Consider the following 27873-nt stretch of genomic DNA (forward strand, 5'->3'; position numbering starts at 1 on the left):
TCAGTGAAACATCATTTTTGGGGAAATTTGACATGCACCAGGGTAAATCAATCTTGTGTCAAAATAATCAGTGACCCTGTGCTCTTCTTCACCAGATACTTTTCCCCTATCAGATTCAGAAAGTGTTGCTGACTAATGTTAACATTTTTATGAAAAGTCTGTCACGAGAGATTAGGGTTGTCCCTGTAAAGACCCTATATGGAAAACGATACACCATCAGCATTGCCAAAGTGGAAAATATACAGGAAAGTATCAACTACAAAAGATGATTAGGTCACAAATCTCATAGTTTGCATTCAAGTTGAGATTTAAGATACTGTAGCTAGAGAATGTTGAGGAAAATGTAACTTTCGGGCAGAGGGGGAATTTCCTAATGGATAACTCTTAATTCACTTCATCAGAATCCAATGGGATAAAAATCTCACTGATAACATCTGTCCGCCCCCATGGTTATGCATACAGTATTAATCAGACAAAGACAGATGGCAAAACATTTGGTCTCCAGCTATCTGTTGTCCTTCTCAGATTTTCCTCAATAGATGCTTGTTTTTTTTTCTCCATACTTCTTGATATGTTTGTTTGGTTTTGTTAACCAGCTGTGTCATCAGTGCCAACAATTAAATTCCCAGTGATTATGTACAACAGCTTTAGGAAGACTGATTATGTAGAGCTCAGATGGTTTGCAACGTTGTTATATGCTTTTTTTTAATCTTGAGAGGATTTTGTCATTTTCATATTTTAATGAGCCAATTGCTTAGCCCAACTTACAGACAACATTTACAGAAAACAAACTTAAGACTAGGGTTGGGTCGATGTCAACCTTTTTCCTATTGTGATTATGTACACATAAAACATTGTGATATACGATGCTATTTCCCCTATAAGCCACCCCAAAAATAATTGTGTGTGGCTAAAACGACAGTTTGGCTATAGCGCAGAATCGAATGCAATTGGATGAATCATGATGAAAGACATGGTTGAAAGCCTGTGCAGGCAAAATCTTTTCTAATATTCCTTTCTGGTGGAAGGGCTGAACAGGTTTATGTGGTGTGTCTGTGTCTGCACATGATGGAGCAATGACTGTCTGATGAGGAACAGTTTTTTTTTTGCTTATATTCACTTCTCTCTCTCCATTCGTAAGCTATGAACTTGACTGAAGGCTACGCTTCATAATTTTATGCATGACCTTCTCCTATTCAAATAATATAATTTATTTTTATTTTTAATTGTTTAGGCATCCGACAGAGAGAAAGAGAAAAAAAAATCTGACTGGACATTTTGCTTTGGTGGAATTCTCCACTCTGTCTGGCCTTCCTCTGTTGCCTTCTGTAGGCTATGTAACATATTAAATATGAATAGGCCAGGGGTCTCCAACCTTTTCTAGCATGAGAGCTACTTTAAAAAAATGAAACGTTGCAAGCTACTCATTTTTCTTCTAGCTTTCAATTAGGCGTATTTTTCTCCTCACCCCTGCAACTCTTCCCCAGATCCTTTGTGTACAAGACAAAGTAGTGCACTATGTTTTCTGTCAATATAACTGATAAAATAATGGTTAATAAACAACTCTAAGGGGGGCCCTATAAAATCTGTGATTTTTTTTCTCCCCCAAAATTTGTTTTTTTTATTTTCTCAAATTGTGTTTTGTCAGTTACATTTTTCCTGGTTTTAGATTGGTTTTGTTTTTCTCTCCCAAAATTACAATTGCTTATAGAGAAGTAACGCAATTGCGTGTTTTCTCTATTAGCAATTGTAATTTAACGCAATTGCGTGTTCTGAGTCCAGATCAATGCTTAAATCACATATTATTTTAGGTCTGGAAGAAAACAATCATTTTGATTTTGGGTGTAATTTCCCTTTAATTGCGCATCTGGGCCAATAATTGCGCTTCGGGTGAGGTGAGGAATGTGCCATCTAGTGCACCTGTCTAGTGATGTTTTTTTTAATATATATTTTTCTACCTTTATTTAACTAGGCAAGTCAGTTAAGAACAAATTCTTATTTTCAGTGACAGCCTAGGAACAGTGGGTTAACTGCCTTGTTCAGGGGCAGAACAACTAATTTTTACCTTGTCAGCTCGGGGATTTGATCTTGCAACCTTTCGCTCTAACCACTAGGCTTCCTGCCGCCCCTATGGGTCTGTACTGCTGCTGCTCATTCCATGGCAAAGTTTGCAAATAACAAATAATAGATTATATACTTACTGATGATATACAGTACATTCAGAAAGTATTCAGACCCCTTGACTTTTTCCACATTTTGTTATATTACAGCTGTGTTATAAAAAACATTTCCCTCATCAATCTACACACACTACCCCATAATGATGAAGCAAAAACAGGTTTTTATCAACTTTTGCAAATGTATAAAAAATACAAAACTGAAATATCACATTTACATAAGTATTCAGACCCTTTACTCAGTACTTTGAAGCACCTTTGGCAGCGATTACAGCCTCGAGTCTTCTTGGGTATGGCGCTACAAGCTTGGCACACCTGTATTTGGGGAGTTTCTCTCATTCTCCTCAGCAGATCCTCTCAAGCTCTTTCAGGTTGGATGGGGGGCGTCGCTGCACAGCTATTTTCAGGTCTCTCCAGAGATGTTTGATTGGGTTTAAGTCCGGGCTCTGGCTGGGCCCCTCAAGAACATTTAGAGACTTGTCCCGTTGTCACTCCTGCGTTGTCTTGGCAGTGTACTTAAGATCATTGTCCTGTTGGAAGGTGAACCGCCCCCAGTCTGAGGTCCTGAGCGCTCTGGAGCAGGTTTTCATCAAGGATCTCTCTGTACTTTGCTTCGTTCATCTTTCCCTCGATCCTGACTAGTCTCTCAGTCCCTGCCACTGAAAAACTTCCCCACAGCATGATGCTGCCACCACCATGCTTGGTATTCAGGCCAAAGAGTTCAATCTCCAAGCGGCCTGTCATGTGCCTTTTACTGAGGAGTGGCGTCCGTCTGACCAATCTACCATAAAGGCCTGATTGGTGGAGTGCTGCAGAGATGGTTGTCCTTCTGGAAGGTTCTCCCATCTCCACAGAGGAATTCTGGAGCTCTGTCAGAGTCACCATCGGGTTCTTGGTGACCTCCCTGACCAAGGCCCTTCTCCCCCGATTGCTCAGTTTGGCCGGGCGGCCAGCTCTAGGAAGAGTCTTGGTGGTCCCAAACTTCTTCCATTTAAGAATGGAGGCCACTATGTTCTTGGGTACCTTCAATACTACGGAAATAGTTTGCTACCTTTCCTCAGGTCTCTGCCTCAAAACAATCCTTTCTTGGAGCTCTACAGACAATTCCTTTGACCTGATGGCTTGGTTTTTTCTCTGACATGCACTGTCAACTGTGGGACCTTATATAGATATGTTTGTGCCTTTCTAAATCATGTCCAATCAATTGAATTGGCCACTGGTGGATTCCAAGTTGTAGAAACATCAATGGAAACAGGATGCACCTGAGCTCAATTTAGAGTCTCATAGCAAAGGTTCTGAATACTTATGTAACTAAGGTATTTTTTATTTATAAATTTGCAAACATTTCTAAAAACCTGTTTCTGGTTTGTCATTTTGGGGGTATTGTGTGTAGATTGAGATTGAACTTTTTTTTAATCCATGTTAGAATAATGCTGTAAAACATAACAAAATGTGGAAAAAGTAAAGGGGTCTGAATACTTTCTGAATGCACTGTACTTACTGATGATAATACAGTATGATAATACAGTAAGTCTACTTTGCAGTTAACATTTCATTGATAAGGTTTTGGGGAAGGTATTTCTGTCAACTCACAAGACGGTTATCACATCAGCTGACTACACACGGAGTGATAGGAAAACGTGCGCACCACACAGACAAACGGGCAATATTGCAGGAAATTAATTGGCAGATATTGTTTTAGGTGTGGCTTTTTAAGCCAATAGTGTCTAACCAGGGGTGGGATCATGTCAATATTGCATTGATTAGATAGTACCTGGGAGCTTGCGGTGTCTGATACTTGTGAGATTTGTTTATGACATTTTGCAGTGGAACACGTGAAAAATGCATGTACTTTCAGAATTGTTTGGCGAGCTACTCATAGGTGGGCTGCGAGCTACTGGTAGCTCGTGATCGACGTGTTGGAGACACTTGGAATAGGCAAATTACTCAATGTCACTTCTGGGCTCTGTGCTTCCCTGCTGTATGCTGCGTGAATCCCATTTTTTACTGCACGGCCCCAGTCAAGTTCAAAAAGGCAAAACCAGGGGTCTCCAACAGGTTGACTACGAGCTACCAGTAGCCATCAGACCATTAGACAGATAAATAATAAAAACATTATCTGAAGATGGTAATTCCTCAGTGCAGGAACAATATAGTGAGGAGAGAGCCTCATTCTGGTCCACGCCCATTGTTTAGGCCATCTAATATTTTGGTCATATTTGAACTCATATTTCACAATCTGACATATTGGTACATAACTTTTTCGGGTTTAAAATATAAATTTCATGGTTTTAAGGCAATTTTTTAAGCATTACTGAAAAAAGAGCCGTTTGGGAGCTAAATTAATGTCTCTTTAAGGTGAACGGGGCCAAATAATCCGGCTCTCAGAAAAGGCTCGGAATGCCCATCACAAGTAGCCAGTGATGACAGTCTTGTGGGTTGACAGAAATACTTTCCCTAAAACTTTCTCAAATAAATTTCAACTGCAAAGTAGTCTTAACTGGCAGAAGTATATCATTATTAAGTATATCATTTGTATTTATTATTTGTTATTTGAAAACTTTTTCATGAAATGAGCAGCAGCGAAATTAAACAGGAATTACAATCAACATTTGTTTTTCTTCCAGACACCCAACATTTGATTTAAGCATTTGACATTGACTCAGAACATCCAATTTCGTTGTTTCTCTATGAACAATTGTAATTTTGAGAGTGAGAAACCCCCAAAATCTAAAACCAGAAAAATAGAATTTGGGAGAATTTTTGTAACTTTTTTTATTAGCCATTATTTTAGCAGGAATATATATATATATTTTTTTTTTCACTTTTATTTAACCAGGTAGGCCAGTTGAGAACAAGTTCTCATTTACCACTGCGACCTGGCCAAGATAAAGCAAAGTAGTGCAACACAAACAACAACACAGAGTTACACATGGAATAAACAAACGTAGTCAATAACACAATAGGAAAAAATCGATATACAGTGTGTGCAAATGAGGTAAGATTAGGGAGGTAAGGCAATAAATAGGTTGTAGTGGCGAAGTAATTACAATTTAGCAATTAAACACTGGAGTGATAGATGTGCAGATGATGAATGTGCAAGTAGATATACTGGGGTGCAAAGGAGGGGAAAAAAATAACAATATGGGGATCAGGTAGTTGGATGGGCTATTTACAAATGGGCTATGTACAGGTGCAGTGATCTGTGAGCTGCTCTGACAGCTGGTGCTTGAAGTTAGTGAGGGAGAAATGAGTATCCAGCTTCAGTGATTTTTGCAGTTCGTTCCAGTCATTGGCAGGAGAGACCTGGAAGGAAAGGCGGTCAAGGAGGAATAGGCTTTGGGGGTGACCAGTGAAATATACCTGCTGGAGCACGTGCTACGGGTGGGTGCTGCTATGGTGACCAGTGAACTGAGATAAGGCGGGGCTTTACCTAGCAAAGACTTATAGATGACCTGGAACCAGTGGGTTTGGCGACGAGTATGAAGCGAGGGCCAGCCAACGAGAGCATACAGGTCGCAGTGGTGGGTAGTATACGGGGCTTTGGTGACAAAACGGATGGCACTGTGATAGACTGCATCCAATTTGCTGAGTAGAGTGTTGGAGGCTATTTTGTAAATGACATCGCCGAAGTCGGTAGGATAGTCAGTTTTACGAGGGTATGTTTGGCAGCATGAGTGAAGGATGCTTTGTTGCGAGATAAGAAGCCGATTCTAGATTTAATTTTGTATTGGAGATGCTTAATGTGAGTCTGGAAGGAGAGTTTACAGTCTAACCATACACCTAGGTATTTGTAATTGTCCACATATTCTAAGTCAGAACCGTCCAGAGTAGTGATGCTGGATGGGCGGGCAGGTGTGGGCAGCAATCGGTTGAAGAACATGCATTTCGTTTTACTTGCATTTAAGAGCAGTTGGAGGCCACGGAAGGAGAGTTGTATGGCATTGAAGCTCGTCTGGGGGTTAGTTGACACAGTGTCCAAAGAAGGGCCAGAAGTATACAGAATGGTGGATCAGAGAATCACCAGCAGCAAGAGCGACATCATTGATGTATACAGAGAAAAGAGTCGGCCCGAGAATTGAACCCTGTGGCACCCCCATAGAGACAGACTGCCAGAGGTCCGGACAACAGGCCCTCCGATTTGACACACTGAACTCTGTCTGGGAAGTAGTTGGTGAACCAGGTGAGGCAGTCATTTGAGAAACCAAGGCTGTTGAGTCTGCCGATAAGAATGTGGTGATTGACAGAGTCGAAATATTGACATATTGCACTACTTTCTCTTGTACACTGAGGACATAGGGAAGTTTTGCAGCGGAAAAGAGAAAAATGTTCCTATTTGAAAGCTTGAAAAAAATGCATAGCTCGCAATATGTTTAATAAAAAAAAAAAAAATGGCTCTCATGCTAGAAAAGGTTGAAGCTCACTGGGCTAAACCATCGTCTGTCACATTACGATGTCGTCACCATCGATGATGTCATCGCCATTGACGATGGCTGTCAATCATCGTCGATTGACAATGCTGTCGTAATATCGCCCAACTTTACTTGCGTCTAAATACCCCAATCACATTTCTTTACATTTTTAATATCTGTTGCGCTATTCGTACATGTTAATTTGTGCACAAAAAAAACTGTTACCCAAGAGTACCTCAACCGGTTGCCGTTGAAGGAGTAAAATGACTATTATTGTTCATCCTGAGTTTGAAATAGCTTAAATCCTAAATGTGGCTAGGCTACTGATGTATAGTGCTAAGCTGTATCCTGCAGACTGCAGTGCTACATTTCCCCTCAACCCTCCCAGCCCTGTTTGCCTCGACAAGGTCACATTGCCAGCGGCAGTCCTACGTTCCCCACTTAAAAAGCAAAAACCCATACAGCTAATGAGTTCACAGATTAAGGAGCCACAATTAGGGCTCAGACACACCAAGGATACTGACTGCTGAGAGGTACTTAGCACCTCTGCCCAGAGTGTCGGCAGTTAACCTTTTGTTGTTCACATAGCACATATCCACCACTGATCCAACAGTCACAATACTCCAGACCACAAGGTGGCAGTAGCTTGTTTAGCTTGTGTCTGCTGTTGATGGCTAATGTTAGCTAACTAGCTAGTATGCTGTGCTAATGTTGCTGCTAGCTAGCTAGAATGTGGTAAGCCCTTGTTAATACTAGCCAGATGGCCACAACACATTTTTTTTTTACCTTTTATTTAACTAGGGAAGTCAGTTAAGAAAAAAATCTTATTTACAATAACGGCTTACCCCTGCCAAACCCGGGTGATGCTGGGCCAATTGTGCGCCTCCCTATGGGACTCCCAATCATGGCCGGATGTGATACAGCCTATGTGATAACTAGCGTAGCTAGCAACATTATAATTAAATCACAATGGATTCATTTTTTTATGAAGCAGCTGCCTGCTAGCTGCCAATAGTCAATGGAAGAGCTAGCTAGCTATGTTGTGCTACTGGCAAATGGTGATCCAAACTTTAGCTAGCAAGAGAACTGGCTTTGGCAGAATGGGTTAATTGAGAGTGAATTACATTATTTCTTCATCTTGCTAGATAAATAGCTTGTAAATGCATTTAGTGTTGTGTGCATTGTGCTGCACTTACCACCCCATTCGTTTCATATGAAGTGTGTGTGTGACTGCCTAACAAAAAAAAATATTTTTCCAAGCACAACTCCTTAGCTAGATGTAATATTGCTATGGAATATTGTTATGGAGCTTTATTGTTTTAGTTAGAACAATTGTGATTAAAAGGGAAAAAGTACTCCTTTTCTTTTTTTTGTCACTCCTTTCAGGTCCCCCATGTGGACATTCGTGCTCTCTGATTGTTTTAAAGTCAAGTTGTTGGCCATTGCCAAGCATTATGATTCTACAAGTAGAAAGGTTAATCTGTACCAGGTCGGTACGCAGCAGGTACATAGGATTGGCCTCCTACAGTGCTAAGTACCTACTGGCAGACATATTTCTCGGTGTGTCTGACCTCTTAGTCCTACCTTTCTGTAAATTGGTCCGATAGCAAATTACACATTGATGTTATCGATCTCAAAAAATCCCTCTCTAGACTTTATTCCATTCACTTGCATTTAATTAAATTAGTGAAAAGGTTCACATCTTGCTTTTATGTACTGCTGGATTGAAATTCAATTCAACATATCGTTTTATGCATTAGAAAGCAATGCTAGAATGCAGTAATAGTATGCCTTTTTTTAACAACCTCACTTGCTGGTGGTAAAAAACCTTGTGTAATAACTTGCCTTGTGTATAGCATATTTCTCTCCTAATGTCATTACTAATGCCAGTATCTTTCTCTGTGAACTAGTCTGATTGTTTTGTTCTCTGCACAATCCCAACATTCCATCAGCAGGTTGTAAGTCTTAATCATTTGTTGAACAAGGCTGTCAAGTCAGACGAATGGCGGGGCTCAGCCCCTTACCCATGTGAGGATCAGAGAGCAGAAAGCTCGCCTCCACATACCACGGCTCTGCCCTGCCGGTAATGATGGAGCACATGTCTGCAGATTGCTGCAAAAGGCCCAACTAATAGGCTGGTCAGTTTGAAAGATCTGGACTGCGAGGGGGGAGGGAGAATCAACTTTTAAAAAGCAGCGACCTTTTGAAAATATGCTGCTCAGAGAAAAGATGTTTGATGTTCGAACTTTGCTGGCTTGGATCCCTTATTAGTTCTCAGACAAGGGACTATAAAGCTTAGAGAACAAGTCGCCTGTGTTTGCTTTCGCCTGCTAATTCCTTATTAAAAAAGTTTAGGACGGCAGGGGACCTTTGATAACAGATTCCTAATATTTGTTTACTGAATACCACACATTCATCTGTAACTGCTCATGTCTGATGCTTTCAGAAGGACCTTTTCATCTTGGATTTATTATTATTTTAAATGTGTTTTACTCCTACAACTAGCCTACAAGTTGCGTTGAACTCGTGGACATGATGATTTTCAGTCGATCTTCTTTTAGCAAGAATATTTAAATCTTTCACAGCACACTTTGTCAATTGCATTTGCCGATGCCTGTTGCCTCACCAATTTGCACGGCCCTGTTGTTTCTGAGAACCAAGTGCTACCTTTGTTAAAATTTCTCTATGCTGTAAGTACGAATCTCCATTTCAGTTTTTATGAGTAAAACATTTTGATGATAAAAAAAAATTAAAAAGGAAAATGTGTTTACAGCCATTCTGGCAGCGGTCATTGGCAGTTAGTGCAGCCGTGTTTTAATAAGAGCCTGTCACACCGCTGCGTCTCCTTGTTCAATCACAGCCAGTAGAAACTTGTTTAAACCCAAATTAGTTTCCTGGGAGGAATATGACCGATCTTATTTGCGTTTCGCATGACCCTGATTTATGAGAAATACGTCCCAGAAAAAAGCCTTCAACCTGAAACCCTGTGGCTGATATTTAAAGATGAATGAAACCTATGACAGCAGTACAACTGCCTGTCTACAACTCTCTCTCGGTGCATGTTGTCTTCTGCATTTCCTCTTCCTTCACTGCTCCCTTGTCGCTGCCTCTTGGAAGCTAACAACCAAGGACATTTCCAATGTCAGCCTTATGAAAGACGAAGCCTGCTTGATTTATCTGACTGTATTCATACTCTATCATCATACTTCTGCTTGTTCCGTCACTGTCCTGTGATGAAGTGAAAGGTAATAATGAGTTGTGTAAACCACTACAGTGAGAAGACCTCATTGTAGAGGTGGAGGTTTTTCATCGGGCCTTTAATCTGGCATCTAGGCTACGACTGCACAGAGACGCATGAAGATGTATGAAATTGGATGAGCTATTTATCATTGTCTGTTTTTGTCAGTCAAAAGTTTAACTCAAGGCAACTATTTTCAGATTAGCTGTATGTAACATCTGTTTTACAATCAACATAAATAATCAGTCTTCAGAATTAACCCTCTTAGAGCTGGGAGATATATTTGTATTTTATGGTGGATTTTTACAATACCGTCTATAAAGGTATTTTGATACAGTGCTAAATAAAAGTTCTTAAAATTGGACTACTTCACTGTCAGTTGAGTGCAAAACAATCAAAAGGGAGAATTCCCATTTAAATCCACTTAGAATTAATTTGTTGCCATCCTAGGGTCATGTGCTACTCATAAAACATTAAGAACTTATATTATTCCGAAACATAAAATACCATGAAATACCGCCGTTCCTCCAAAAATAAAAATAAATGTTATTTTGTCCATATCGCCCAGCCCTAGCCCCTCTGTAATTCCCTCTTTTTTGTATTTTGACATGATCAACATTTGTTCCAGACTTACTTTGATGCTCCCACTAGTCCTATAGTTAAAAATCTTTGGCTGTCCAGTCGCATTATGCTGGGTGTGGGGGGAGTTGTGGAGGTAGGGGACCTGGGCAGGCAAGGAAACAGCTGGCTCTTATTGAATGGAATGGGAAGCAGGAGACAATAGCTTGTGTAAGAGCTGAATGGGGATAATGCCAGGTTGTGTTCGCACGCCCCCCTGCTGTTCCCACTCTCTTCCACGTGAGCCTTTTGGGATTGTTATGTAACTTCACTGAAAAAAGGGAAGAGAGGCTGTCAAACAGTGAGAAAAATACATGTTTTTTTTGCCCCCTTTGGAAGATGCTCACAGTTTTATTCAGTATTATCTTCTGTGCCTCTGTGAAAGAATTCCCAAACAATGTTGTGAAGTGGGATCAGAGCCAGTAGTATTGAATATTGCGTAGGCCTTACAGTATGTTGCTGCCGAGGGGGGTTTGGGTAGTTTCTAGAGGCCCTCTTGGCCGCAGAGACAAACGTTTGCTGTTTTAAAACTAATTTCCTGCAATTCTACACATTTAGCTATGGGGCAGATGGAACATGTTACAGTTTTAAAGCATTTTACAGTTTTAAAATATAGATGCAACATGTCATGTATTGGTCCCATTTTTCATCAGGTGAAATAAAGGGTCTCAGAAACTTTCCGTACGCACAAAAAGCTTATTTTGTTGAAATGTTGTGCACAAATTTGTTTACATCCCTGTTAGTGAGCATTTCTCCTTTGCCAAGATAATCCATCGACTTGACAGGTGTGGCATATCAAGAAGCTGATTAAACAGCATGATCATTACACAGGTGCGCAAGAATTTGGCAGTACGTCCAACTGGGCAGATGACCACATGCAACCACACCAACCCAGGACTTCCACATCCGGCTTCTTCACCTGCGCCACCCAGACAGCTGATGAAACTGTGGGTCTGCACAAACTGTCGAAAACCATCTGTGTGCTCGTTGTCCTCACCAGGGTCTTGACCTGGCTACAGTTCGGCGTCGTAATCCAACGTCGGTGGTCAAATGCTCACTTTCGATGGCCAACGGCACGCTGGAGAAGTGTGCTCTTCACGAATGAATCCCAGTTTCAACTGTACCGGGCAGATGGCAGACAGTGTGTATGGCATTGTGTGGGCGAGTGGTTTGCTGATGTCAACGTTGTGAACAGATTGCCCCGTGGTGGGGTTATTGTATGGGCAGGCATAAGCTACGGACAATAAACACAATTGCAATTTGAATGCACAGAGATACCGTGACGAGATCCTGAGGCCCATTGTCATGCCATTCATCACCTCATGTTTCAGCATGATAATGCACGGCCTCATGTCACAAGGATCTGTAAACAATTCCAGGAAGCTGCAAATGTCCCAATTCTTCCATGGCCTGCATACTCACCAGATACATCACCCATTGAGTATGTTTGGGATGCTCTCGATCGACCTGTACGACAGCGTGTTCCAGTTCCGGCCAATGTCCAGAAACTTTGCGCAGCCATTCAGGAGGAGTGGAACAACATTCCACGGGCCACAATCAACAGCCCGATAAACTCTGTACAAAGGAAATGTTGCGCTGCATGAGGCAAGTGGTGGTCCCACCAGGTACTGACTGGTTTTCTGATCCACGCCCCTACCTTTCTTGTAGAGGTATCTGTGACCAACAAATGCATATCTGTATTCCCAGTGATGTGAAATCCATAGATTAGGGCCTAATTAATGTATTTCAATTGACTGAATTCCTTATGAACTATAACACCAGTCTCAACGTCATCAGTGAAGAGGCGACTCCGGGTTGCTAGCCTTCTAGGCAGAGTTGCAAAGAAAAAGCCATATCTCAGACTGGCCAATAAAAATAAAAGATGAAGATGGGCAAACAAACACAGACATTGGACAGAGGAACTCTGCCTAGAAAGCCAGCATCCCGGAGTCGCCTCTTCACTGTTGACATCTAGACTGGTGTTTTGCGGGTACTATTTAATGAAGCTGCCAGTTGAGGACTTGTGAGGCGTCTGTTTCTCAAACTAGACACTCTAATGTACTTGTCCTCTTGCTCAGTTGTGCACCGGGGCCTCCCACTCCTCTTTCTATTCTGGTTAGAGCCACTACTAAAGGACACCAATCAGAGGAAGAGACTTACTTGGGCCAAGAAACATGAGCAATGGACATTAGACTGGTGGAAATCTGTCCTTTGGTCTGATGAGTCCAAATTTGAGACGGCCGTGCCTTTGTGTGGCGCAGAGTAGATGAGCGGATAATCTCTGCATGTGTGGTTCCTACCATGAAGCATGGAGGAGTTGGTGTGGGGTTGCTTTGCTGGTGACACTGTCTGTGATTTATTTAGAATTCAAGGCACACTTACCCAACATGGCTAACACAGCATTCTGCAGCAATACGCCATCCCATCTGGTTTGCACTTAGTCCCACTATCATTTGTTTTTCAACAGGGCAGTGATGCAACACACCTCCAGGCTGTGTAAGGGCTATTTGACCAAGAAGGAGAGTGATGGAGTACTGCATCAGATGACCTGGCCTCCACAATCACCCGACCTCAACCCAATTGAGATGGTTTGGGGTGAGTTGGACCGCAGAGTGAATGAAAAGCAGCCAACAAGTGCTCAGCATATGTGGGAAATCTTTCAAGACTGATGGAAAAGCATTGCAAGTGAAGCTGGTTGAGAGAATGCCAAGGGTGTGCAAAGCTGTCATCAAGGCAAAGAGTGGCTACTTTGAAGAATCTAAAATATATTTTGATTTGTTTTAACACTTTTCTGGTTACTACATGATTCCATGTATATTATTTCATAGTTTTGATGTCTTCACTATTATTCTATAATGTAGAAAATAGTACAAATAAAGAAAAACCCTTGAATGGGTAGGTTTGTGCTGCTAAATGCACATAGGGGAAGCACTCAGCTACATCGGACATAAGGCCTAAAGCAACACTATCTTCTCTGGAGCTTTGTTGTTTTGTTTATTTATTTCTATCCAGTGTGTTTAGCATTCAGGTTGGGCTTCCCTAGGCACCAGTCCAGCACTACTGGGCTGCTTCACGATCCAGGCCTTACAAACTAGCCTCATTAGCCACGAAGAGTAGGCTTGGTCAATTAAAATAAATCCCTGTTAGCACAGCTGCTTTGGTCAGCCAAATTTAGCAAGGGAGCGCTGTGTAGTCTGCCTCTTGCCTAGTGAACGGCGCTCTGTAGCCGCACATCTTGACTAATTATTTAAAGAGGAGGAATATTTTAATAGCAATTAATGAGCTGCGGGATTATGTGAGCCCCAATTTAAGTGCTCTGTCTGTGCATGAGCGCTATGAAGAATCCCCAAAGAAGTGAAGTACCGGATGGCTGGCGGAATCAGTCCAGATGAGACCTGCCACCGGTTTGCACTGCAGGCTGGGGAGAGCCTAGGGAATGGTCCTAGGTTGTCCTCTAGTTGTTGATTTGGTTTCTTACTCTCCTTTTGTGGTAACACTTTATGGCAATACCAGTATACTGCATAATGATGCAGGACACATTAAAACTTGTCATAAGCATAAGTATGGCTTTATCAAATCTGCTATTTTCAAACTTTTTATACGTTGACTAATAAAATATTATTATAGATGCTTATAACATTATGGTAATACATTATACTAAATTCATATCAAATTAGTAATGTGCTTATCAGGCTTGTATATCGGTAGTTTTATAAATCCAGATGTTACAGCTACTTTTTGAGTTTTTATATTTTGAAAATCAAATAGAGGGATTTCTATTCCCTTTAGGATTTTCTGTCACATTTGATACCAGTCATTGGGCTGTATGACTGACGCTGATTGAAACACCTGTGTCTTCTGCATAGCTTCCGTCTCTTTCACAACGTTTCATCAGACGGGGAGCAGAGCTGCCGACAGGCTTCTGCCGCTTCCACATCAAAGTGAGAGCTGCTTTACTTGCCATGCATCGCTCCCAAACTAACGACAGGAGGAGAGGGGGAGGTAGAGTGGGCAGGAGCGGAGGATATAGTTGGGCTACAAAACCAAATATTTCTCCTTTTAAGTGAGCAGAGTGTTGTCAGGCTTGCGATTTAGCTTTGGGAAAACAGTCGGCTACAATGTCTCAATTAAACTTGAAGACTTTTATTTTTTCTTATTTTCCTCTACTCTGTTGCCAATAATGTTTTCTTGTGAATGTTACGATTTTGTGTGGGCTGCCTGAGGCTAGAACAGAGGACAAATTATAATATATGGTGTTACTGGTAGTGCAGCTTTCAAGTTGTCACGTGTCAGTTAACTCAAGGTCAGATTTCTACCTTTATTAACTTTCGTCTGACGCCTGTCACATTACTGTCACATAGTTGGCCTTGGAGCTGTGTTTTAAGTGTCTCAAGGTTTAGTGACGAAAACAGACCCGGACTAGGTCAGCTGTTGGCTATTCTCCATGTATGCTTGATGTGATGTGGTTTAGAGCTGCCTGGCCGCGCAGAATGATCTCCACCCTGTAATAGCGATAGTGTCGTCTGAAATGGCCTGTCCTTCTCACCACTAATAGGCTGCACATGGTAGACACACAGCCTACCACGTGGTTCCAATTGGCTCTGTGAGTCAGAGCATGGGGCTTGCAACACCACAGAGTTGTGGGCTTGATTCCAGCCAATGAGATACTGTCTTCACTAATGCCTAATGTTTCCTTTTAGGCCTAGTTATTGTACTAACACATGGCATGTTTTTGAAATAATTTTCTGTTCTTTTCTCTCCCCATTTAGTTACAATACCATGCTGGCTTGGCGTCCAGTCTTCTCAACCAGCAGTCACTCAAGCGCTCCGCTAACCAAATGGGGGCATCAGCCAAGAGAAGACCCAAAGTCCAGCCCAGTACCCTGGTTCTGCCACCACAGTGAGTACAGCTCCTCTTCCTGCTCGCGCATTTCCCTGATAGTTGGGAAAGCAGTGACTGAAAGATGAATGATCCCACTCCAATTGTTTTTCTTCAGTTTAGTGGTGTCAGTCCCGAGGGATCACATAATGGTAATAAAGCGGTGCATCGTCTTATTTTGTTGTCTTGGGCCGTAGACCTCTTGCTTCGATAGGAGAGTGGGGGAAGGGCATGCAGAAAGTCTGGATGGATGGATTGAGGGATGACATCCCCAATGAAAGATGAAAGAGTGGGTGTAGGAAAGAGAAGAGTGTGGTCCCCAGCTGGCATGGCTGCTACATAATCTGAAATCCATTGTGTGTTGGGCTCTTATGGATAGTCCTTGAGCATTGTACCCTGGTCTTTGAAATGTCCCACCTTTTTTCAGAAACGTTTGTCAGTGTGCCTTTTGAAAGACATGGGCTACTCTTTTCATAATGTTACTACAGTGCAAGTTATTGTGCGACTTTTATATAATTTAAAATCCTTTGAGTAGGTGAGGTTTGTAGAATGTGTGGAAAAGGCACCTGGTGCACTCTTCTGTTCACCCTCACACCCCTTGTCTACAAAGAAAGATCCTCACAAAATGTCAGATTCACTGGGTTTGGGTGACATTTTCCCCCATATTTCCCATCTGGCATTTTAGACGTTTTTGGCATGGGAAGTAGGGCCGTCGTCACTCAGTAAAGTGTCTGCACTCCGGATGTAAAAGGAAATATCAATAGTGGGGAACAGTGAAGGCACGGCTGTCACTGTAAATCTTCCCGGAGCAGCTTCTCACTGGTCGGTTTCCTGCGTTGTGCAGGAGGGGTGACTCTGGGCTTTGGGGAACTCTAATGGCTCCGTACAGCACAGGAAGAGAGCGAGGTGAAGAGCGGAGCAAGGTGAAGCCAACCAGCGGCTCCTCTGTCAAACGTCATTGTCCTGATGAATTTGCCGTTTCTAAAAGGAGCACCCAGCGCATGAATTATGCAGCACAACCTTCATGCGAGGTGGCTTTTAAGTTTTTTTTGCATCCACCCTCCTGCATTGCCAGCTGTTTTCACCCTGCGTTCTTCTATATGTACAGAAATGCCCCAGAAAGTGCACAGTGTTATGGTATAACAAATAAATGTTGTGGTATGAAATGAATATAGATGATATGATATTGGGTTTATGCAGACACTTTAGCTACCAAGTAGTCAAGTCCTGAGTAGACACATTTCTGTTGGAGAGTAGATCAATGGCAGGCCATTAGAGATTGGCATATTTGATTGTTCAAGTCGAATCTGCTTTGTCAGCCTTGAAAACGATCTTGGTATAGGTATGGAGATACCAGGTTATACAATCTGATAGCCTATTAGTCCGACACTAGCCACAGGAAGGGTTTGTTATGCAGGAGTCATGATCTAAGACTGGATGCTGAAGAGATTAACAGATAATAGAAGACATCGGACTGCTAACTTTACCATTTTCTACATTGTCGAATAATAGTGAAGACATCACAACTATGAAATAACACATATGGAATCATGTAGTGACCAAAAAAGTGTTCAAAAAATCGAAATAGATTTTAGATTTTAGATTCTTCAAAGTAGCCACTCTTTGCCTTGATGACAGCTTTGCACACTCTTGGCATTCTCTCAACCAGCTTCACCCTGGGCAAGAAAAGGTTGACGACCCCTGCTCTAAATGGAGTCATGCCGAATGTAATCAGCTAAACTGGCACGTTTTGACTGACTCCTGTCATGCATAAACCAACCTCCCTTAGACAGCTAGCCCCCATATCAGGAATATTACTGTCCAAAGTGGTTAATACATTTAGGTTAATCATACATCTCTTTGAGCTGCTGCTCTGTTTATCCAGAGATGCAGTGACTAAATTAGAGCAATTGTGCTCTCTATTGTTAAAAGCAAAGACAAGACAAATTGATGATGAAAGTGGAACTAACCACTAAGTTTGATAGCTAATCCGACTAACTGATATAAAATTCCTTCTTGCTTTGGGAGGGTACCACTAATAATATGGTGATATTGCCTGTGCTTCTGGAAAGTCACCAGGAAACTTTGCGCGGTGCAAGGTCACTTTGGAGTGACTCATGCTGGGCGTGTCGTCTGTTGGCCAACGATGATCAGTTCGTCACTCCGGGGACACAGGCCTTTGTCCTTGGAGCATCGATTCAAAGTGGCGTTGTCAGCTTGGGCCTGCCCATTCCCATCAGCAGAGAGGCTAAGCAGATCTATTAGGAGCAAGCCTGGAATTTGTGATTTTAGGGGCAAGGCCATTTGGCCTTCAAGAGGTGCCCAATCTGCCAGAGAGCCAAGGCCATCTGCTAGGGCACCAAGGCCATTAAACCAAAATAACCAATTAAATGTATTTTAAAACGTATGCGTATGTAAATGTACATGAATAATTTGCCTACATGTCAAAGTGTAGGTGATAGACTATGCGTATTGGCTACATCATCTCATGTCCACACCGATGCTGACATGAGAGGCGCCAGAAATTATAGCCAAAGTTTAATGAGACTTTTAATTACATATACTGTATATAGGCTAAAGGCCAGTCATGTTTGATAAATATAATGTAGTATAATTAATATTAGCTCCTAAATGCTTGATTCTGTCAACATACTTGAGGCACTGTTCGTTCCGATAAGAGAGAAAGGACAGTGCTTGTTGTGCACCGCAACATCACCCACATTGCAATTTGAGCGGACACAGTCATCATTTTTAAACTATTTAACCATCAACATAATTGTTTAAAACCTGGATGTTTTTTTATTTTATGAGGAATGTCTTACCTTGTTTCAAAGTAGCCTAGCCATATTCCCGACCATAGGAATGTTGAGTTATTTTATAATCACTTCCTCATATGCCACTGAAAAAGGTATTTCTCTCATGTTGTATTAGTTTTCAAATCAACTTTCTTTCGTTGTCCAGCAGCCAAAGTCACAATCTTAGTCATATTAACAACCCATTCTAGTTGTTGCATCTTTAGATCTTCCCTCTTTCTACATATCTAAAGGACATTTTCCTCTGTCCCATGAAACCGCTCGCATTTGCAGTGCGCTTTTGCAATCGAGGATGTTTTCCCGCTAATTGCATTTTGGAACATTTGCACGTATAGCCTACTGCCGTGTGCACGTTACTGCGCTTATAATGTGAATAAATAATAGTTTATTAGCATTTTAAGCTAAACGTTCTGATTTTGTTGCATCAGCTTCATTGCTTTTAAATATATATATATGTGCAGTGGTTGTATGAATTTGGGATCTATCGGCCCACAACTGTCCCAGAGTCTGTTAGGAATATTTATTTCTCACACAGAACGACAAGCTGACCAATAGAATAGGTCAACTTTTGTACTATGGGAGATAGTAGATTGACATATGCTCGTGATTTTACTGCTTGTTACTCATCTTGTCGGCTGAGGAAAAGTAAATGTGGACAGTTCAATGTGTGCCTCGGAATTCAATAAGAAGGACGCGCGCTTTTGCATCCCCGATATGCCCGGTCTTCACTTGTACTTTCGAGCTGCAATGCCTGTGAGAACGATCCAATCACGTGACTGGCATTGGTTAATAAGAATTTCAATACTCAGAGAGCCGTGTGAGTGAGAGCTGCTTCGGAGCACGCCGAATGGCAACTGGGAGAAGTGAATTATGATTATTATATTCAGCCCAAGGGCACAATGGCCACTTTGGCCGCAAGGCACTGCTTTTTTTAGGGGGCATTACAGCCACAGAAGGGGGGGCCGTCGATGCCGCCGGGAAATTGGCGCCCTGATTAAAGCCATCCCCGCTGCACTTCTCTCTTAGGTCTGGCCCTGTCACAAGCATCACACAAACACACAGGCCCCACTCACATATTAACACTGTATTAACATAGGAGGTGGAACATTTCCCAAACACATGTAGAAGCCATTTTTCACATTGGTCTCTGAATGTAACATCCCGTTGTAACTGGGGTGATAACTTCCAAATGGTAGGGCTGTGACCATCATGGAATTTCCGGTTATTTGTCAGGCGTATGACCACGGTCACCATTATAATAGTTTTTAATAGAAAGGGGGAAAAAGCCCCCCATTGTCTCTTCTCCTCTGCTGCAAACGTTGGATTGAATGGGGAACGTTTCATCACGTTGTAAAGAGTCCATTTTATTGTGGAAAATTACTCAACCGCACTTGTCATCTTTTTTAATGCCGGGCCATCCCATCTTCAGTCAGCTATTCGTTCCACAACACAACATTCTAAAACTCGCTAGTTTTTCCTCCTCTCGTCTTTTATTATATCGGCTGTTAAATGTAAACCAGGTTTACTTTTTGCTGCTTTTAGGTAAAGCTTGTCGAAGTTGATTTAAAAAGGTTTCTTTTTGGCCCCCCTAGTGGCGCAGTAGTCTAAGGTAGCTGTGCCACTAGAGATCCTGGTTCAAATCCAGGCTCTGTCGTAACCGGCCGCGACCGGGAGACCCATGGGGCGGCGCACATGTGGTCCAGCGTCGTCCGGGTTACGGGAGGGTTTGGCTGGCCGGGATGTCCTTGTCCCATCGCACTCTAGTGACTCCTGTGGCGGGCCAGGCACATGCAGGCTGACACGGTCGCCAGGTGTACGGTGTTTCCTCCGACACATTGGTGCAGCTGGCTTCTGGGTTAAGCAGGCATTGTATCAAGAAGCAGTGCGGCTTGGCTGGGTTGTGTTTTGGAGGACGCACGGCTCTTGACCTTCGCCTCTCCTGAGTCCGTACGGGCGTTGTAGCGATGGGACAAGACTGTAGCTACCAATTGGACACCACGAAATTGGGGAGAAAAAGGGGTAATAATAATAAAAGTTTATTTATTTTGTATGTTAATGAAGTTTATTTTATCTTCATGACTTTCTTCATCCATAATCATTGGTTACTCTATTAAACAGTTACCCTGCCAGGCCTACCAAATGCGTTTGTCTCCACGATGAAACTTGGGTTCTCGCAGCTTTTCCCATTCTCCATAACAGACTCGGTCAGACACCTTCCACTTCTTTTTTTAATGCAGGTGATATTTCGATATATTTGTCGTGCAGATTATACTATAACAATTCACAAATGTTTGAATTGGTCAATTTAGGCATAATCATTGGCATGCAGACGCTGGTTTGGCTCTGGGCATCCTGTTTCCGGTGCTGCATTGCGACACAGAGTTGAAGGGGATGAAATTTCAGTCATCAGTGATCCCTGATTAGACTGAACAGCAAGTCGGACGGCTCTGATTTATCAGTATTCATCTCAGTGAGCCATGCAGTCACAAGCAAGGCAATATCTGACCACTCCTCATAATCAACTGCAACGTTTGCAGGTGTAAGAGAAATGTTAGGCTCCATCCCCAAACACTCTGGCAAGCTGATACCAGTCTATCAGTTGTTGTTTGTCATCTCTCTTAGTTATAATTCGCCGTCATGAAACTGCGCTAGATCCGATTTGTCTTGGTACTCGCAGATCACTTTTCAAATACTTTTTGACGGTTTTCACCTGCTCAGAGGCTCCTAATGGTAATCCGGAGCATTCACATTCAAGACACTCTTCACAGTGGATTCTTAAACTATGTAACATAACTTCCCTTTATGTCTATATTTCCTTAGAGTGTTCATTAACTTTGCATTTAAATTACAAGGTTAATAGAAAGAAGCCCAAATGTCTTGTAGATATTCTAAAGGCTAATCCTTTAAAGGGAAATTTCACTCACTTTTTCAATTTTAAAAACAATCTTTTGCTATTTTTGTAATTAGTCCACTGTTGATACAGTACCAGCATGTTTTGCATGTCACCAGTGCAGTTCTCATATGATGCAAAACACATCATGATGATGAAGTGGCCAGTGACACTTTGCTTCTTAAGTCCAATATCTTGACCCTGACTGCATGTGCTGGAATTGAAATATAATTATTAGAACAGGCATCACCATTCAAGTCAATGATGGCATAATGGGTAGACTGGCAGCCATTGCGAGGTGTACCCATAGGAGCAAAGCAGGAAGTAAAATATGGAGGTCTCGTTCTGTGAGCTTGTGTGGCTTACCACTTCACGGCTGAGCCGTTGTTGCTCCTAGACTTTTCCACTTCACAATTACAGGACTTACAGTTGACCGGGGCAGCTATAGCAGGGCAGAGATTGATGTGGCTAATGCAATGGAATGTATTTTTTGTAATGTCAGTTGATTTGAATCCACATACTTTTGTATATATAGTGTATGTGCAGAAATATGCGCTGTGATTTGTTGATTCAAATCAACTGACGTTACAAAAAATACATTCCATTGCATTAGCCACATCAGTTAACCTCATTTGAATGAACATTCTACATTACCATGGAAATTATTGCATCACAATACCAGGCAGCTATTGCGATTACAATCATGAGTTTACCAGTCACATTGGCAGGGTTAGAGGTTCCAACCATGGAATTAGAATCGCCAGTTGCCCATCCCTGATGTACATTTAACCAGTTCCAAAATCCCAAACTACGGTTCACAATGCTCCCACATATGGAAATCGAGCCTGCGAGAAGAGCTATTTGGCTTCAGGCTATTTGGCGTGGGAACTGTGGGGACACTGTGTCCAAGTAGGTACAAGTAGCTATGTGTGTGGATAACATTTCATCACAAGTAAGACATTTAACTTGTTTAGTCTGTTTGAAACTCCGCTCATTAGTTGTAGCTGTATAGTCCGTTTGTTTGTGTTGTTGGTCTTGGCTATCTAGCTAGCACTCACTCACGTGGCTGCTAGTACCGTCATGAAAAGGGGCATGAGCGAAGCCCTTCAATATTACGTTTTTTCTAAGTTGTGAGATCGCTCGGGAGCAGACAATGTTTAAAATAGGGGTGTGTGCCCAGTACTCGGATAAAACAAGTATCATAACGGGTATGTGAAATTTTCTGGATACGATTATGATATGAGCATTTTTTGTAGTTATCCGTGATCTGAAAAATATATGGGAAAAAATAAACGCTAATGCTAATTCTTACTGAGTTACAGCAAACTGTCCGCTGCAAGTTGAGGACAGACATACATACATACATACATACATACATACATACATACATACATACATACATACAGTACAAGTCAAAAGTTTGGACACACGTGCCAAGAGTGTGCAAAGCTGTCATCAAGGCAAAGGGTGGCTACTCTGAAGAATCTCAAATATAAAATATATTTTGATTTAACACTTTTTGGGTTACTACATGATTCCATGTGTGTTATTTCATTGTTTTAATGTCTTCACTATTATTCTACAATGTAGAAAATAGTCCAAATAAAGAAAAACCCTTGAATGAGTAGGTGTGTCCAAACTTTTGACTGGTACTGTACATACATACACACCCACCCACCCCTTCGCGTGCTGTTCTTAATCTGCAGCTTTTTTGCAGTGAGAACCTGCAGGGAGTCCACAGCGACCGAACACCTTTTACGCCATTTATGTTTTAAGCTTGAGTCCACCGAATACAACCATGCTGCCATCTTTAGACTATTGTCTCTCATCAGGGCCACATTTGTTGTGAGCACTACAGCCATGGCAGAGCTCGCAGTTTACCAATACACATAAATAATGATCTCCAAAATAGTTTAAGAAAAGTTATGAGATATGATATGGACAAAAAATATCACCCGTAGTCTCTCAATAAACATCCATCCACCTCCCCTATGCCATATTCTCATTTTGCCTACAAACTTACAGGCTCAAAGGGAAAACGCAATGCAGACCAGTGCCCTTCTATGTGTAGTCTAGCGTTGAGTGAGCTTAAAAAGAAGCAAAAAGATGACAAGTATTAGAACAAAAAGATGATATCTGTATTTGACACTCTCAACCCCATCCTCATTTTGTATTTAACGAGCAGCTTCATAACAAGTAATTAGGCTTATTTTAAATTAGTGTCCCCATGCTGCAGGGTTTGCCTTAGGAAAGTGAACTTTTACATGGAGACTGGATGCAGCCATCCATCCAAGTGTTGTTCTTCTAAGGTTAAGAAATGGAGGTAGTTGTTTTTGTACAGGGTAGTTACACTGAAGTTCTCAATGTTGAACCATACATGTACCAGGGATTTTTTTTGGTCAGGCTTAAATATCTTGGTTTGGTTGGAACTGGAACTTGGAACTCCTAGCCCAGAATGCCAAGTAGGTTCTCCAACGCCTAGGGAGATTAGAATTTACTATACTGATTTGAATCAGTGAAAATGTGTTGTTTTGTGTTGTTGTTAAACGAGTTTCACTCTCAAGATGAATTATTAAGCAGCAAAATGTAAGAACAAGTCTTGTCTTGTAACTGGCTGGCAGTCTGGCACCCTACAGTGCCGGCAATTGAGAGTTCCGAATCTCCATTTAACAACTCTACTGCCTATGTTCATCCCAATGCACATAGTGAGAATGTAGACCTAAAGTTTGATGTGCATGTCCTTATGGTGTGCAAGAACACACCAGTGACCTTCTGTACTTGTTGGTCAAAAATGGTAATTACATGATTGTGGGTCTCTTGACTTCTGTATGACTTTTAAAGTCATTCTTAATATGAGATTTTCTTTTCATGTCTATTTTGAATGACATCCTTAGGTCTGTCGATGGCTCATGGCTAACAAGATTCTCATTATATTTCGATTAGCATGCAAGCACTTGTGGCCTCGCAGTCCAGGTTAAAAGTGATCCCTAGCAGCGCTGACAGTTAACAGGGTCCCCCTGGCGAAGGTTTAAGGGTGCAAGTGGATTGATGTTTGGGAGGTATGGGGGTCAACCAGACTGAGAACCCTGTTAAAGCTCAGTGTCTGTCTCTCTTAGCCATGACTGTCGGTCTATCTGTGGCATTGATGTGAGAGCTGCTGCTGCTGTAGTGTACTTAAATACTGGCTTGGAGGGAAAGAAGTTGGGGGGTGCCTTCTAAAGGAGCAAGTATCCTACAAGATGACAGAGTAGCCTGGCCAGTAAGGCTACTATCATGTACAGAGTTAGAAGTGTGTGTGAGTGCATGCGTCACGTGTTTGTTTGATTAGGGATGGATGAGTGGCTGATATGGGCCATTGGTATTATCAGACTAATGTGATCAATTGGGAATTTGTTTCTTCTTAACATCAGGAAAACATTGATTCAACTGCGCTTCAGATGTTGAATCATTTGAAGTGTAAATCATCCAAAATATGTGTTAAGAAAAGAAACGTGACCTAAAACATTTAGACTCTACACGTCAATAACACAGCAGGACATTTTGCTTTTCTAGGTCTGTGGATTGATGTAGTTTGAAACCTGTTTGTTGTTCATTTCCAAAAGGCAAAAATTGACTTTCTCCTCCTCCAGGTATGTAGACGACGTGATATCGAGGATCGGCCGGATGTTCCCAGACATGTCGATTGAACTCTTCCGACCCAATGGGACATCGGCAGTACTTCTGGTAAGATTCCTCCTCACCACCGGGCATCCAACACGTCTCTGGTTCAAAACGTTCTGCGTCGCTCACTTTCAACATCTGACCAATTATTGAAATTTGGAGGGCACCTCCCAATATAAATATATAAACAAGCTGACCAAGATTATATTTGCATGGTGTCAACAATATCCACAAAAGAAAACTGAAATGCAAGCTATGCACGCTGTTTTTCCTCCATCGGATTTCAGGATGGAGAGTGCCCTGGCCAAGTGCAGGTTGCTGACCATGAATGCCAAAAGATACAAAACCTCTGAGCTATTATTGTGTGTACAATCTTTGACAAGAAAACCCTGATAGAGGAACTGGGTCGAGTTCCTTGACCAATAATTGTCATGTACAGTGCAGATGAAAGGGTACTTACTGTACGACTTCTGTTCACGCAAGAGGTAGAATATAGAGAAACCTCTTCAATCGTCTGACCAACACTAGGTTCTCACTCAGCTCTGCTTTGCTCCAAGTTTTATTTCAACAAAGTGCTTAAGGATTCAGAGAAGACTTGTCGTGTTAAATATTAATACTACCTGTAATTATTAACATGGTTCTCTGGGATGTGTGGTGGAGCTCTGCTCTACAGAAACATACCACAGAACTATACAGCTGCTCTTCTTTACCGTCTCTTACCACAAAAAAATGCCCTACCTTGATGATTATGTTCAAAATACTGTAGTATTTTAGAATACTGTAGTACCGTTTCATATGATATTACCAGATTTTTCCGACCTACCAGTCTTAAGAAACCAACTGGCGCCTGTTATAAAAAATTTTACAAAGTAAATTTTGTTTATAAATTCAGTTACATTTTTTTAAGCAACAACTATTCTTATTAAACGTGAGGCGAGAAATGTCCACTTCAAAAGTCACGCACATCTCACGTATGGCAGCTGTGATCAGCCATCCACATCCCCTTCCAGCTATCACTCACCTGCTTCTCTCCGTCCGCTCTTCCTGTGCGTCTATTCTTCAATCAGTTTTTAAAATATAATTTAGCCATGATGGCGAACTGGGATGCAGACCCTTAAGTCTTCTGTTGTTACATGTACATTTGATACATTGGAGCAGCGCGCAAAGTCAGCTCTGCTCTATTTTATGCAAATTGCACACGGCCACGACTGCCGTTAAGCAATCAGGTGGAGCAGATGTTTGCTTGAAAATCTTCTGTTCCTGAAACATAGTTCCACCTGTCATTAGTTCCGGGCAAGCACAACCAATAAAGATGGTGGTTTGCCAATCATCGCTGTATCTGGTTTTCCAATTCTATATAATGTCGCTTTGCTAGAATACAGAGACAAAATCATAAGGTCATTGGCCTGGAGAAAGATTGCAGAGAATGTTGGTGTTGATGGTGGGTGAAGAGAGATTTGCGCAACAATGGTTGCTTGTGCTGCTAGCTTGCTATGAACATCAATCAACCTAAACTTCAAAACTGTGATCAAAGCCACCATTTGTGAATGTGTTGACTAAATTAAATTGTGAAATTTGTCCACCAAAGGATAGAAATCACCAGTAACACGCATTATAACATTGTAAATGATACACTAAGCATGAATTTCCCATGTAATATGCTAGCAACTGGACATTATGATTATCATATATTATAGCGCTTTCATTATACATGTGTCATGACATTGACGATTATAGCTCCCTTCCTGTAAAATACACAGGCCTGCATGTAAAATGCAATGAATGGGTACATTGTATAAAGGAAATTGACTTGCAAACATTGTTGTACAGATCTCTCTTCACCCAAAGTCAACACCAAAATCTCTTCAATCCTCCTCCATGCCACTGACCTTCTGATTAATGCGGCTCCCAACACCCCATTTATTTTGTTTTTGACATTTTTAATTAGCCTACAAATTGTCAGCTCCATATTTTCATGTATTGTACCTAGAATACAGCAGTTGGATTTGCACTAAACAATTTCATGTCAGAAAAATCATGTACAAAATCTGGCTTGAAATAGCTTGTTTACATAAGTATTCAGACCCTTTGCTATGAGACTCAAAATTGAGCTCAGCTGCATCCTGTTTCCATTGATCATCCTTGATGTTTCTACAACTTGATTGGAGTCCACCTGTGGTAAATTCAATTGGTTGGACATGATTTGGAATGGCACACACCTGTCTATATAAGGTCCCACAGTTGACAGTGCATGTCAGAGCAAAAACCAAGCCATGAGGTCAAAGGAATTGTCCGTAGAGCTCCGAGACAGGATTGTGTCGAGGCAGAGTTCTGGGGAAGGCTACCAAAACATTTCTGCAGCATTGAAGGTCCCCAAGAACAGTGGCCTCCATCATTCTTAAATGGAAGAAGTTTGGAACCACCAAGAGCTGGCCACCCAACCAAACGCCACAATCGTGGGAGAAGGGTCTTGGTCAGGGAGGTAAATTCATACATTGTGCCTCTGGCCTGAGATGATGGAAGTTCAATATGTAGCTAGATAGTAGGCTAATGTTAACTAGCTGGCCTGGCACACTGGCCTGGCACAAAACAGTGTCGAATCATGACTCAGTGATCTTCAAGGTCGAACTCTAGAAAGAGGCCCGAGTTCCCGACTTGGAATTCCGAGTTGGATGACCATTGAAAACGTATTTTCCCAGTCGGAGCTCATTTTCTTCAGAGTTCCCAATTCTCTTTAACTCACTGAAGTCTGAGATTTCCCAGTTCTGAGTTTCCATTTGTTATGAACGTGGCAGAAGTCATGCTGAAAAGCAGGCTAGTGGTTGCTTTGCAACGCTTGCAGTTAGCCACTGATTCCTTCCAAACCACTCATTGTTGGATTTGCGATTTCCAACTTGTAGTTAACAAAGATACGTTATATCTATAATTTATCTTCATATGACAAGGATTGAAAAGGATATGCCAGTAGATTGTCGACGTGATTCATGACGATGACTGCTTGTCTAGCTTGCTAGCTAAGATTTTGAAAGTGTGATGTTCACATGATCAGTCCAATCAAAGCTATGGTAAATATAACGTGATTTGATATCATTTTATCTGTGGCCAATCACTTTGAGCCGCCTTGGATGGGCACTTCTAATGTAACTCTATGGCAGCAACCAAGGGGCTTGAATTTTCGAGCTCTCC

General features: G+C 41.8%; 1 protein-coding gene across 1 annotated transcript in view; it reads left to right on the forward strand.

The window, feature by feature from the left end:
• Positions 1 to 27873, forward strand: part of LOC106580125 (mediator of RNA polymerase II transcription subunit 27) — a 103431-nt gene that overhangs the window by 33727 nt on the left and 41831 nt on the right. The window contains exons 3-4 of the mRNA XM_014160826.3: positions 15215 to 15345; positions 24657 to 24750. Of these exons, the coding sequence (XP_014016301.1) occupies positions 15215 to 15345; positions 24657 to 24750 (225 nt within the window). The remainder of the gene's footprint in view (positions 1 to 15214; positions 15346 to 24656; positions 24751 to 27873) is intronic.

The sequence above is a fragment of the Salmo salar genome, chromosome 20 (genome assembly GCF_965601325.2).
Source record: "Salmo salar chromosome 20, fSalSal1, whole genome shotgun sequence".
NCBI classification, from domain to species: Eukaryota; Metazoa; Chordata; class Actinopteri; order Salmoniformes; family Salmonidae; genus Salmo; species Salmo salar.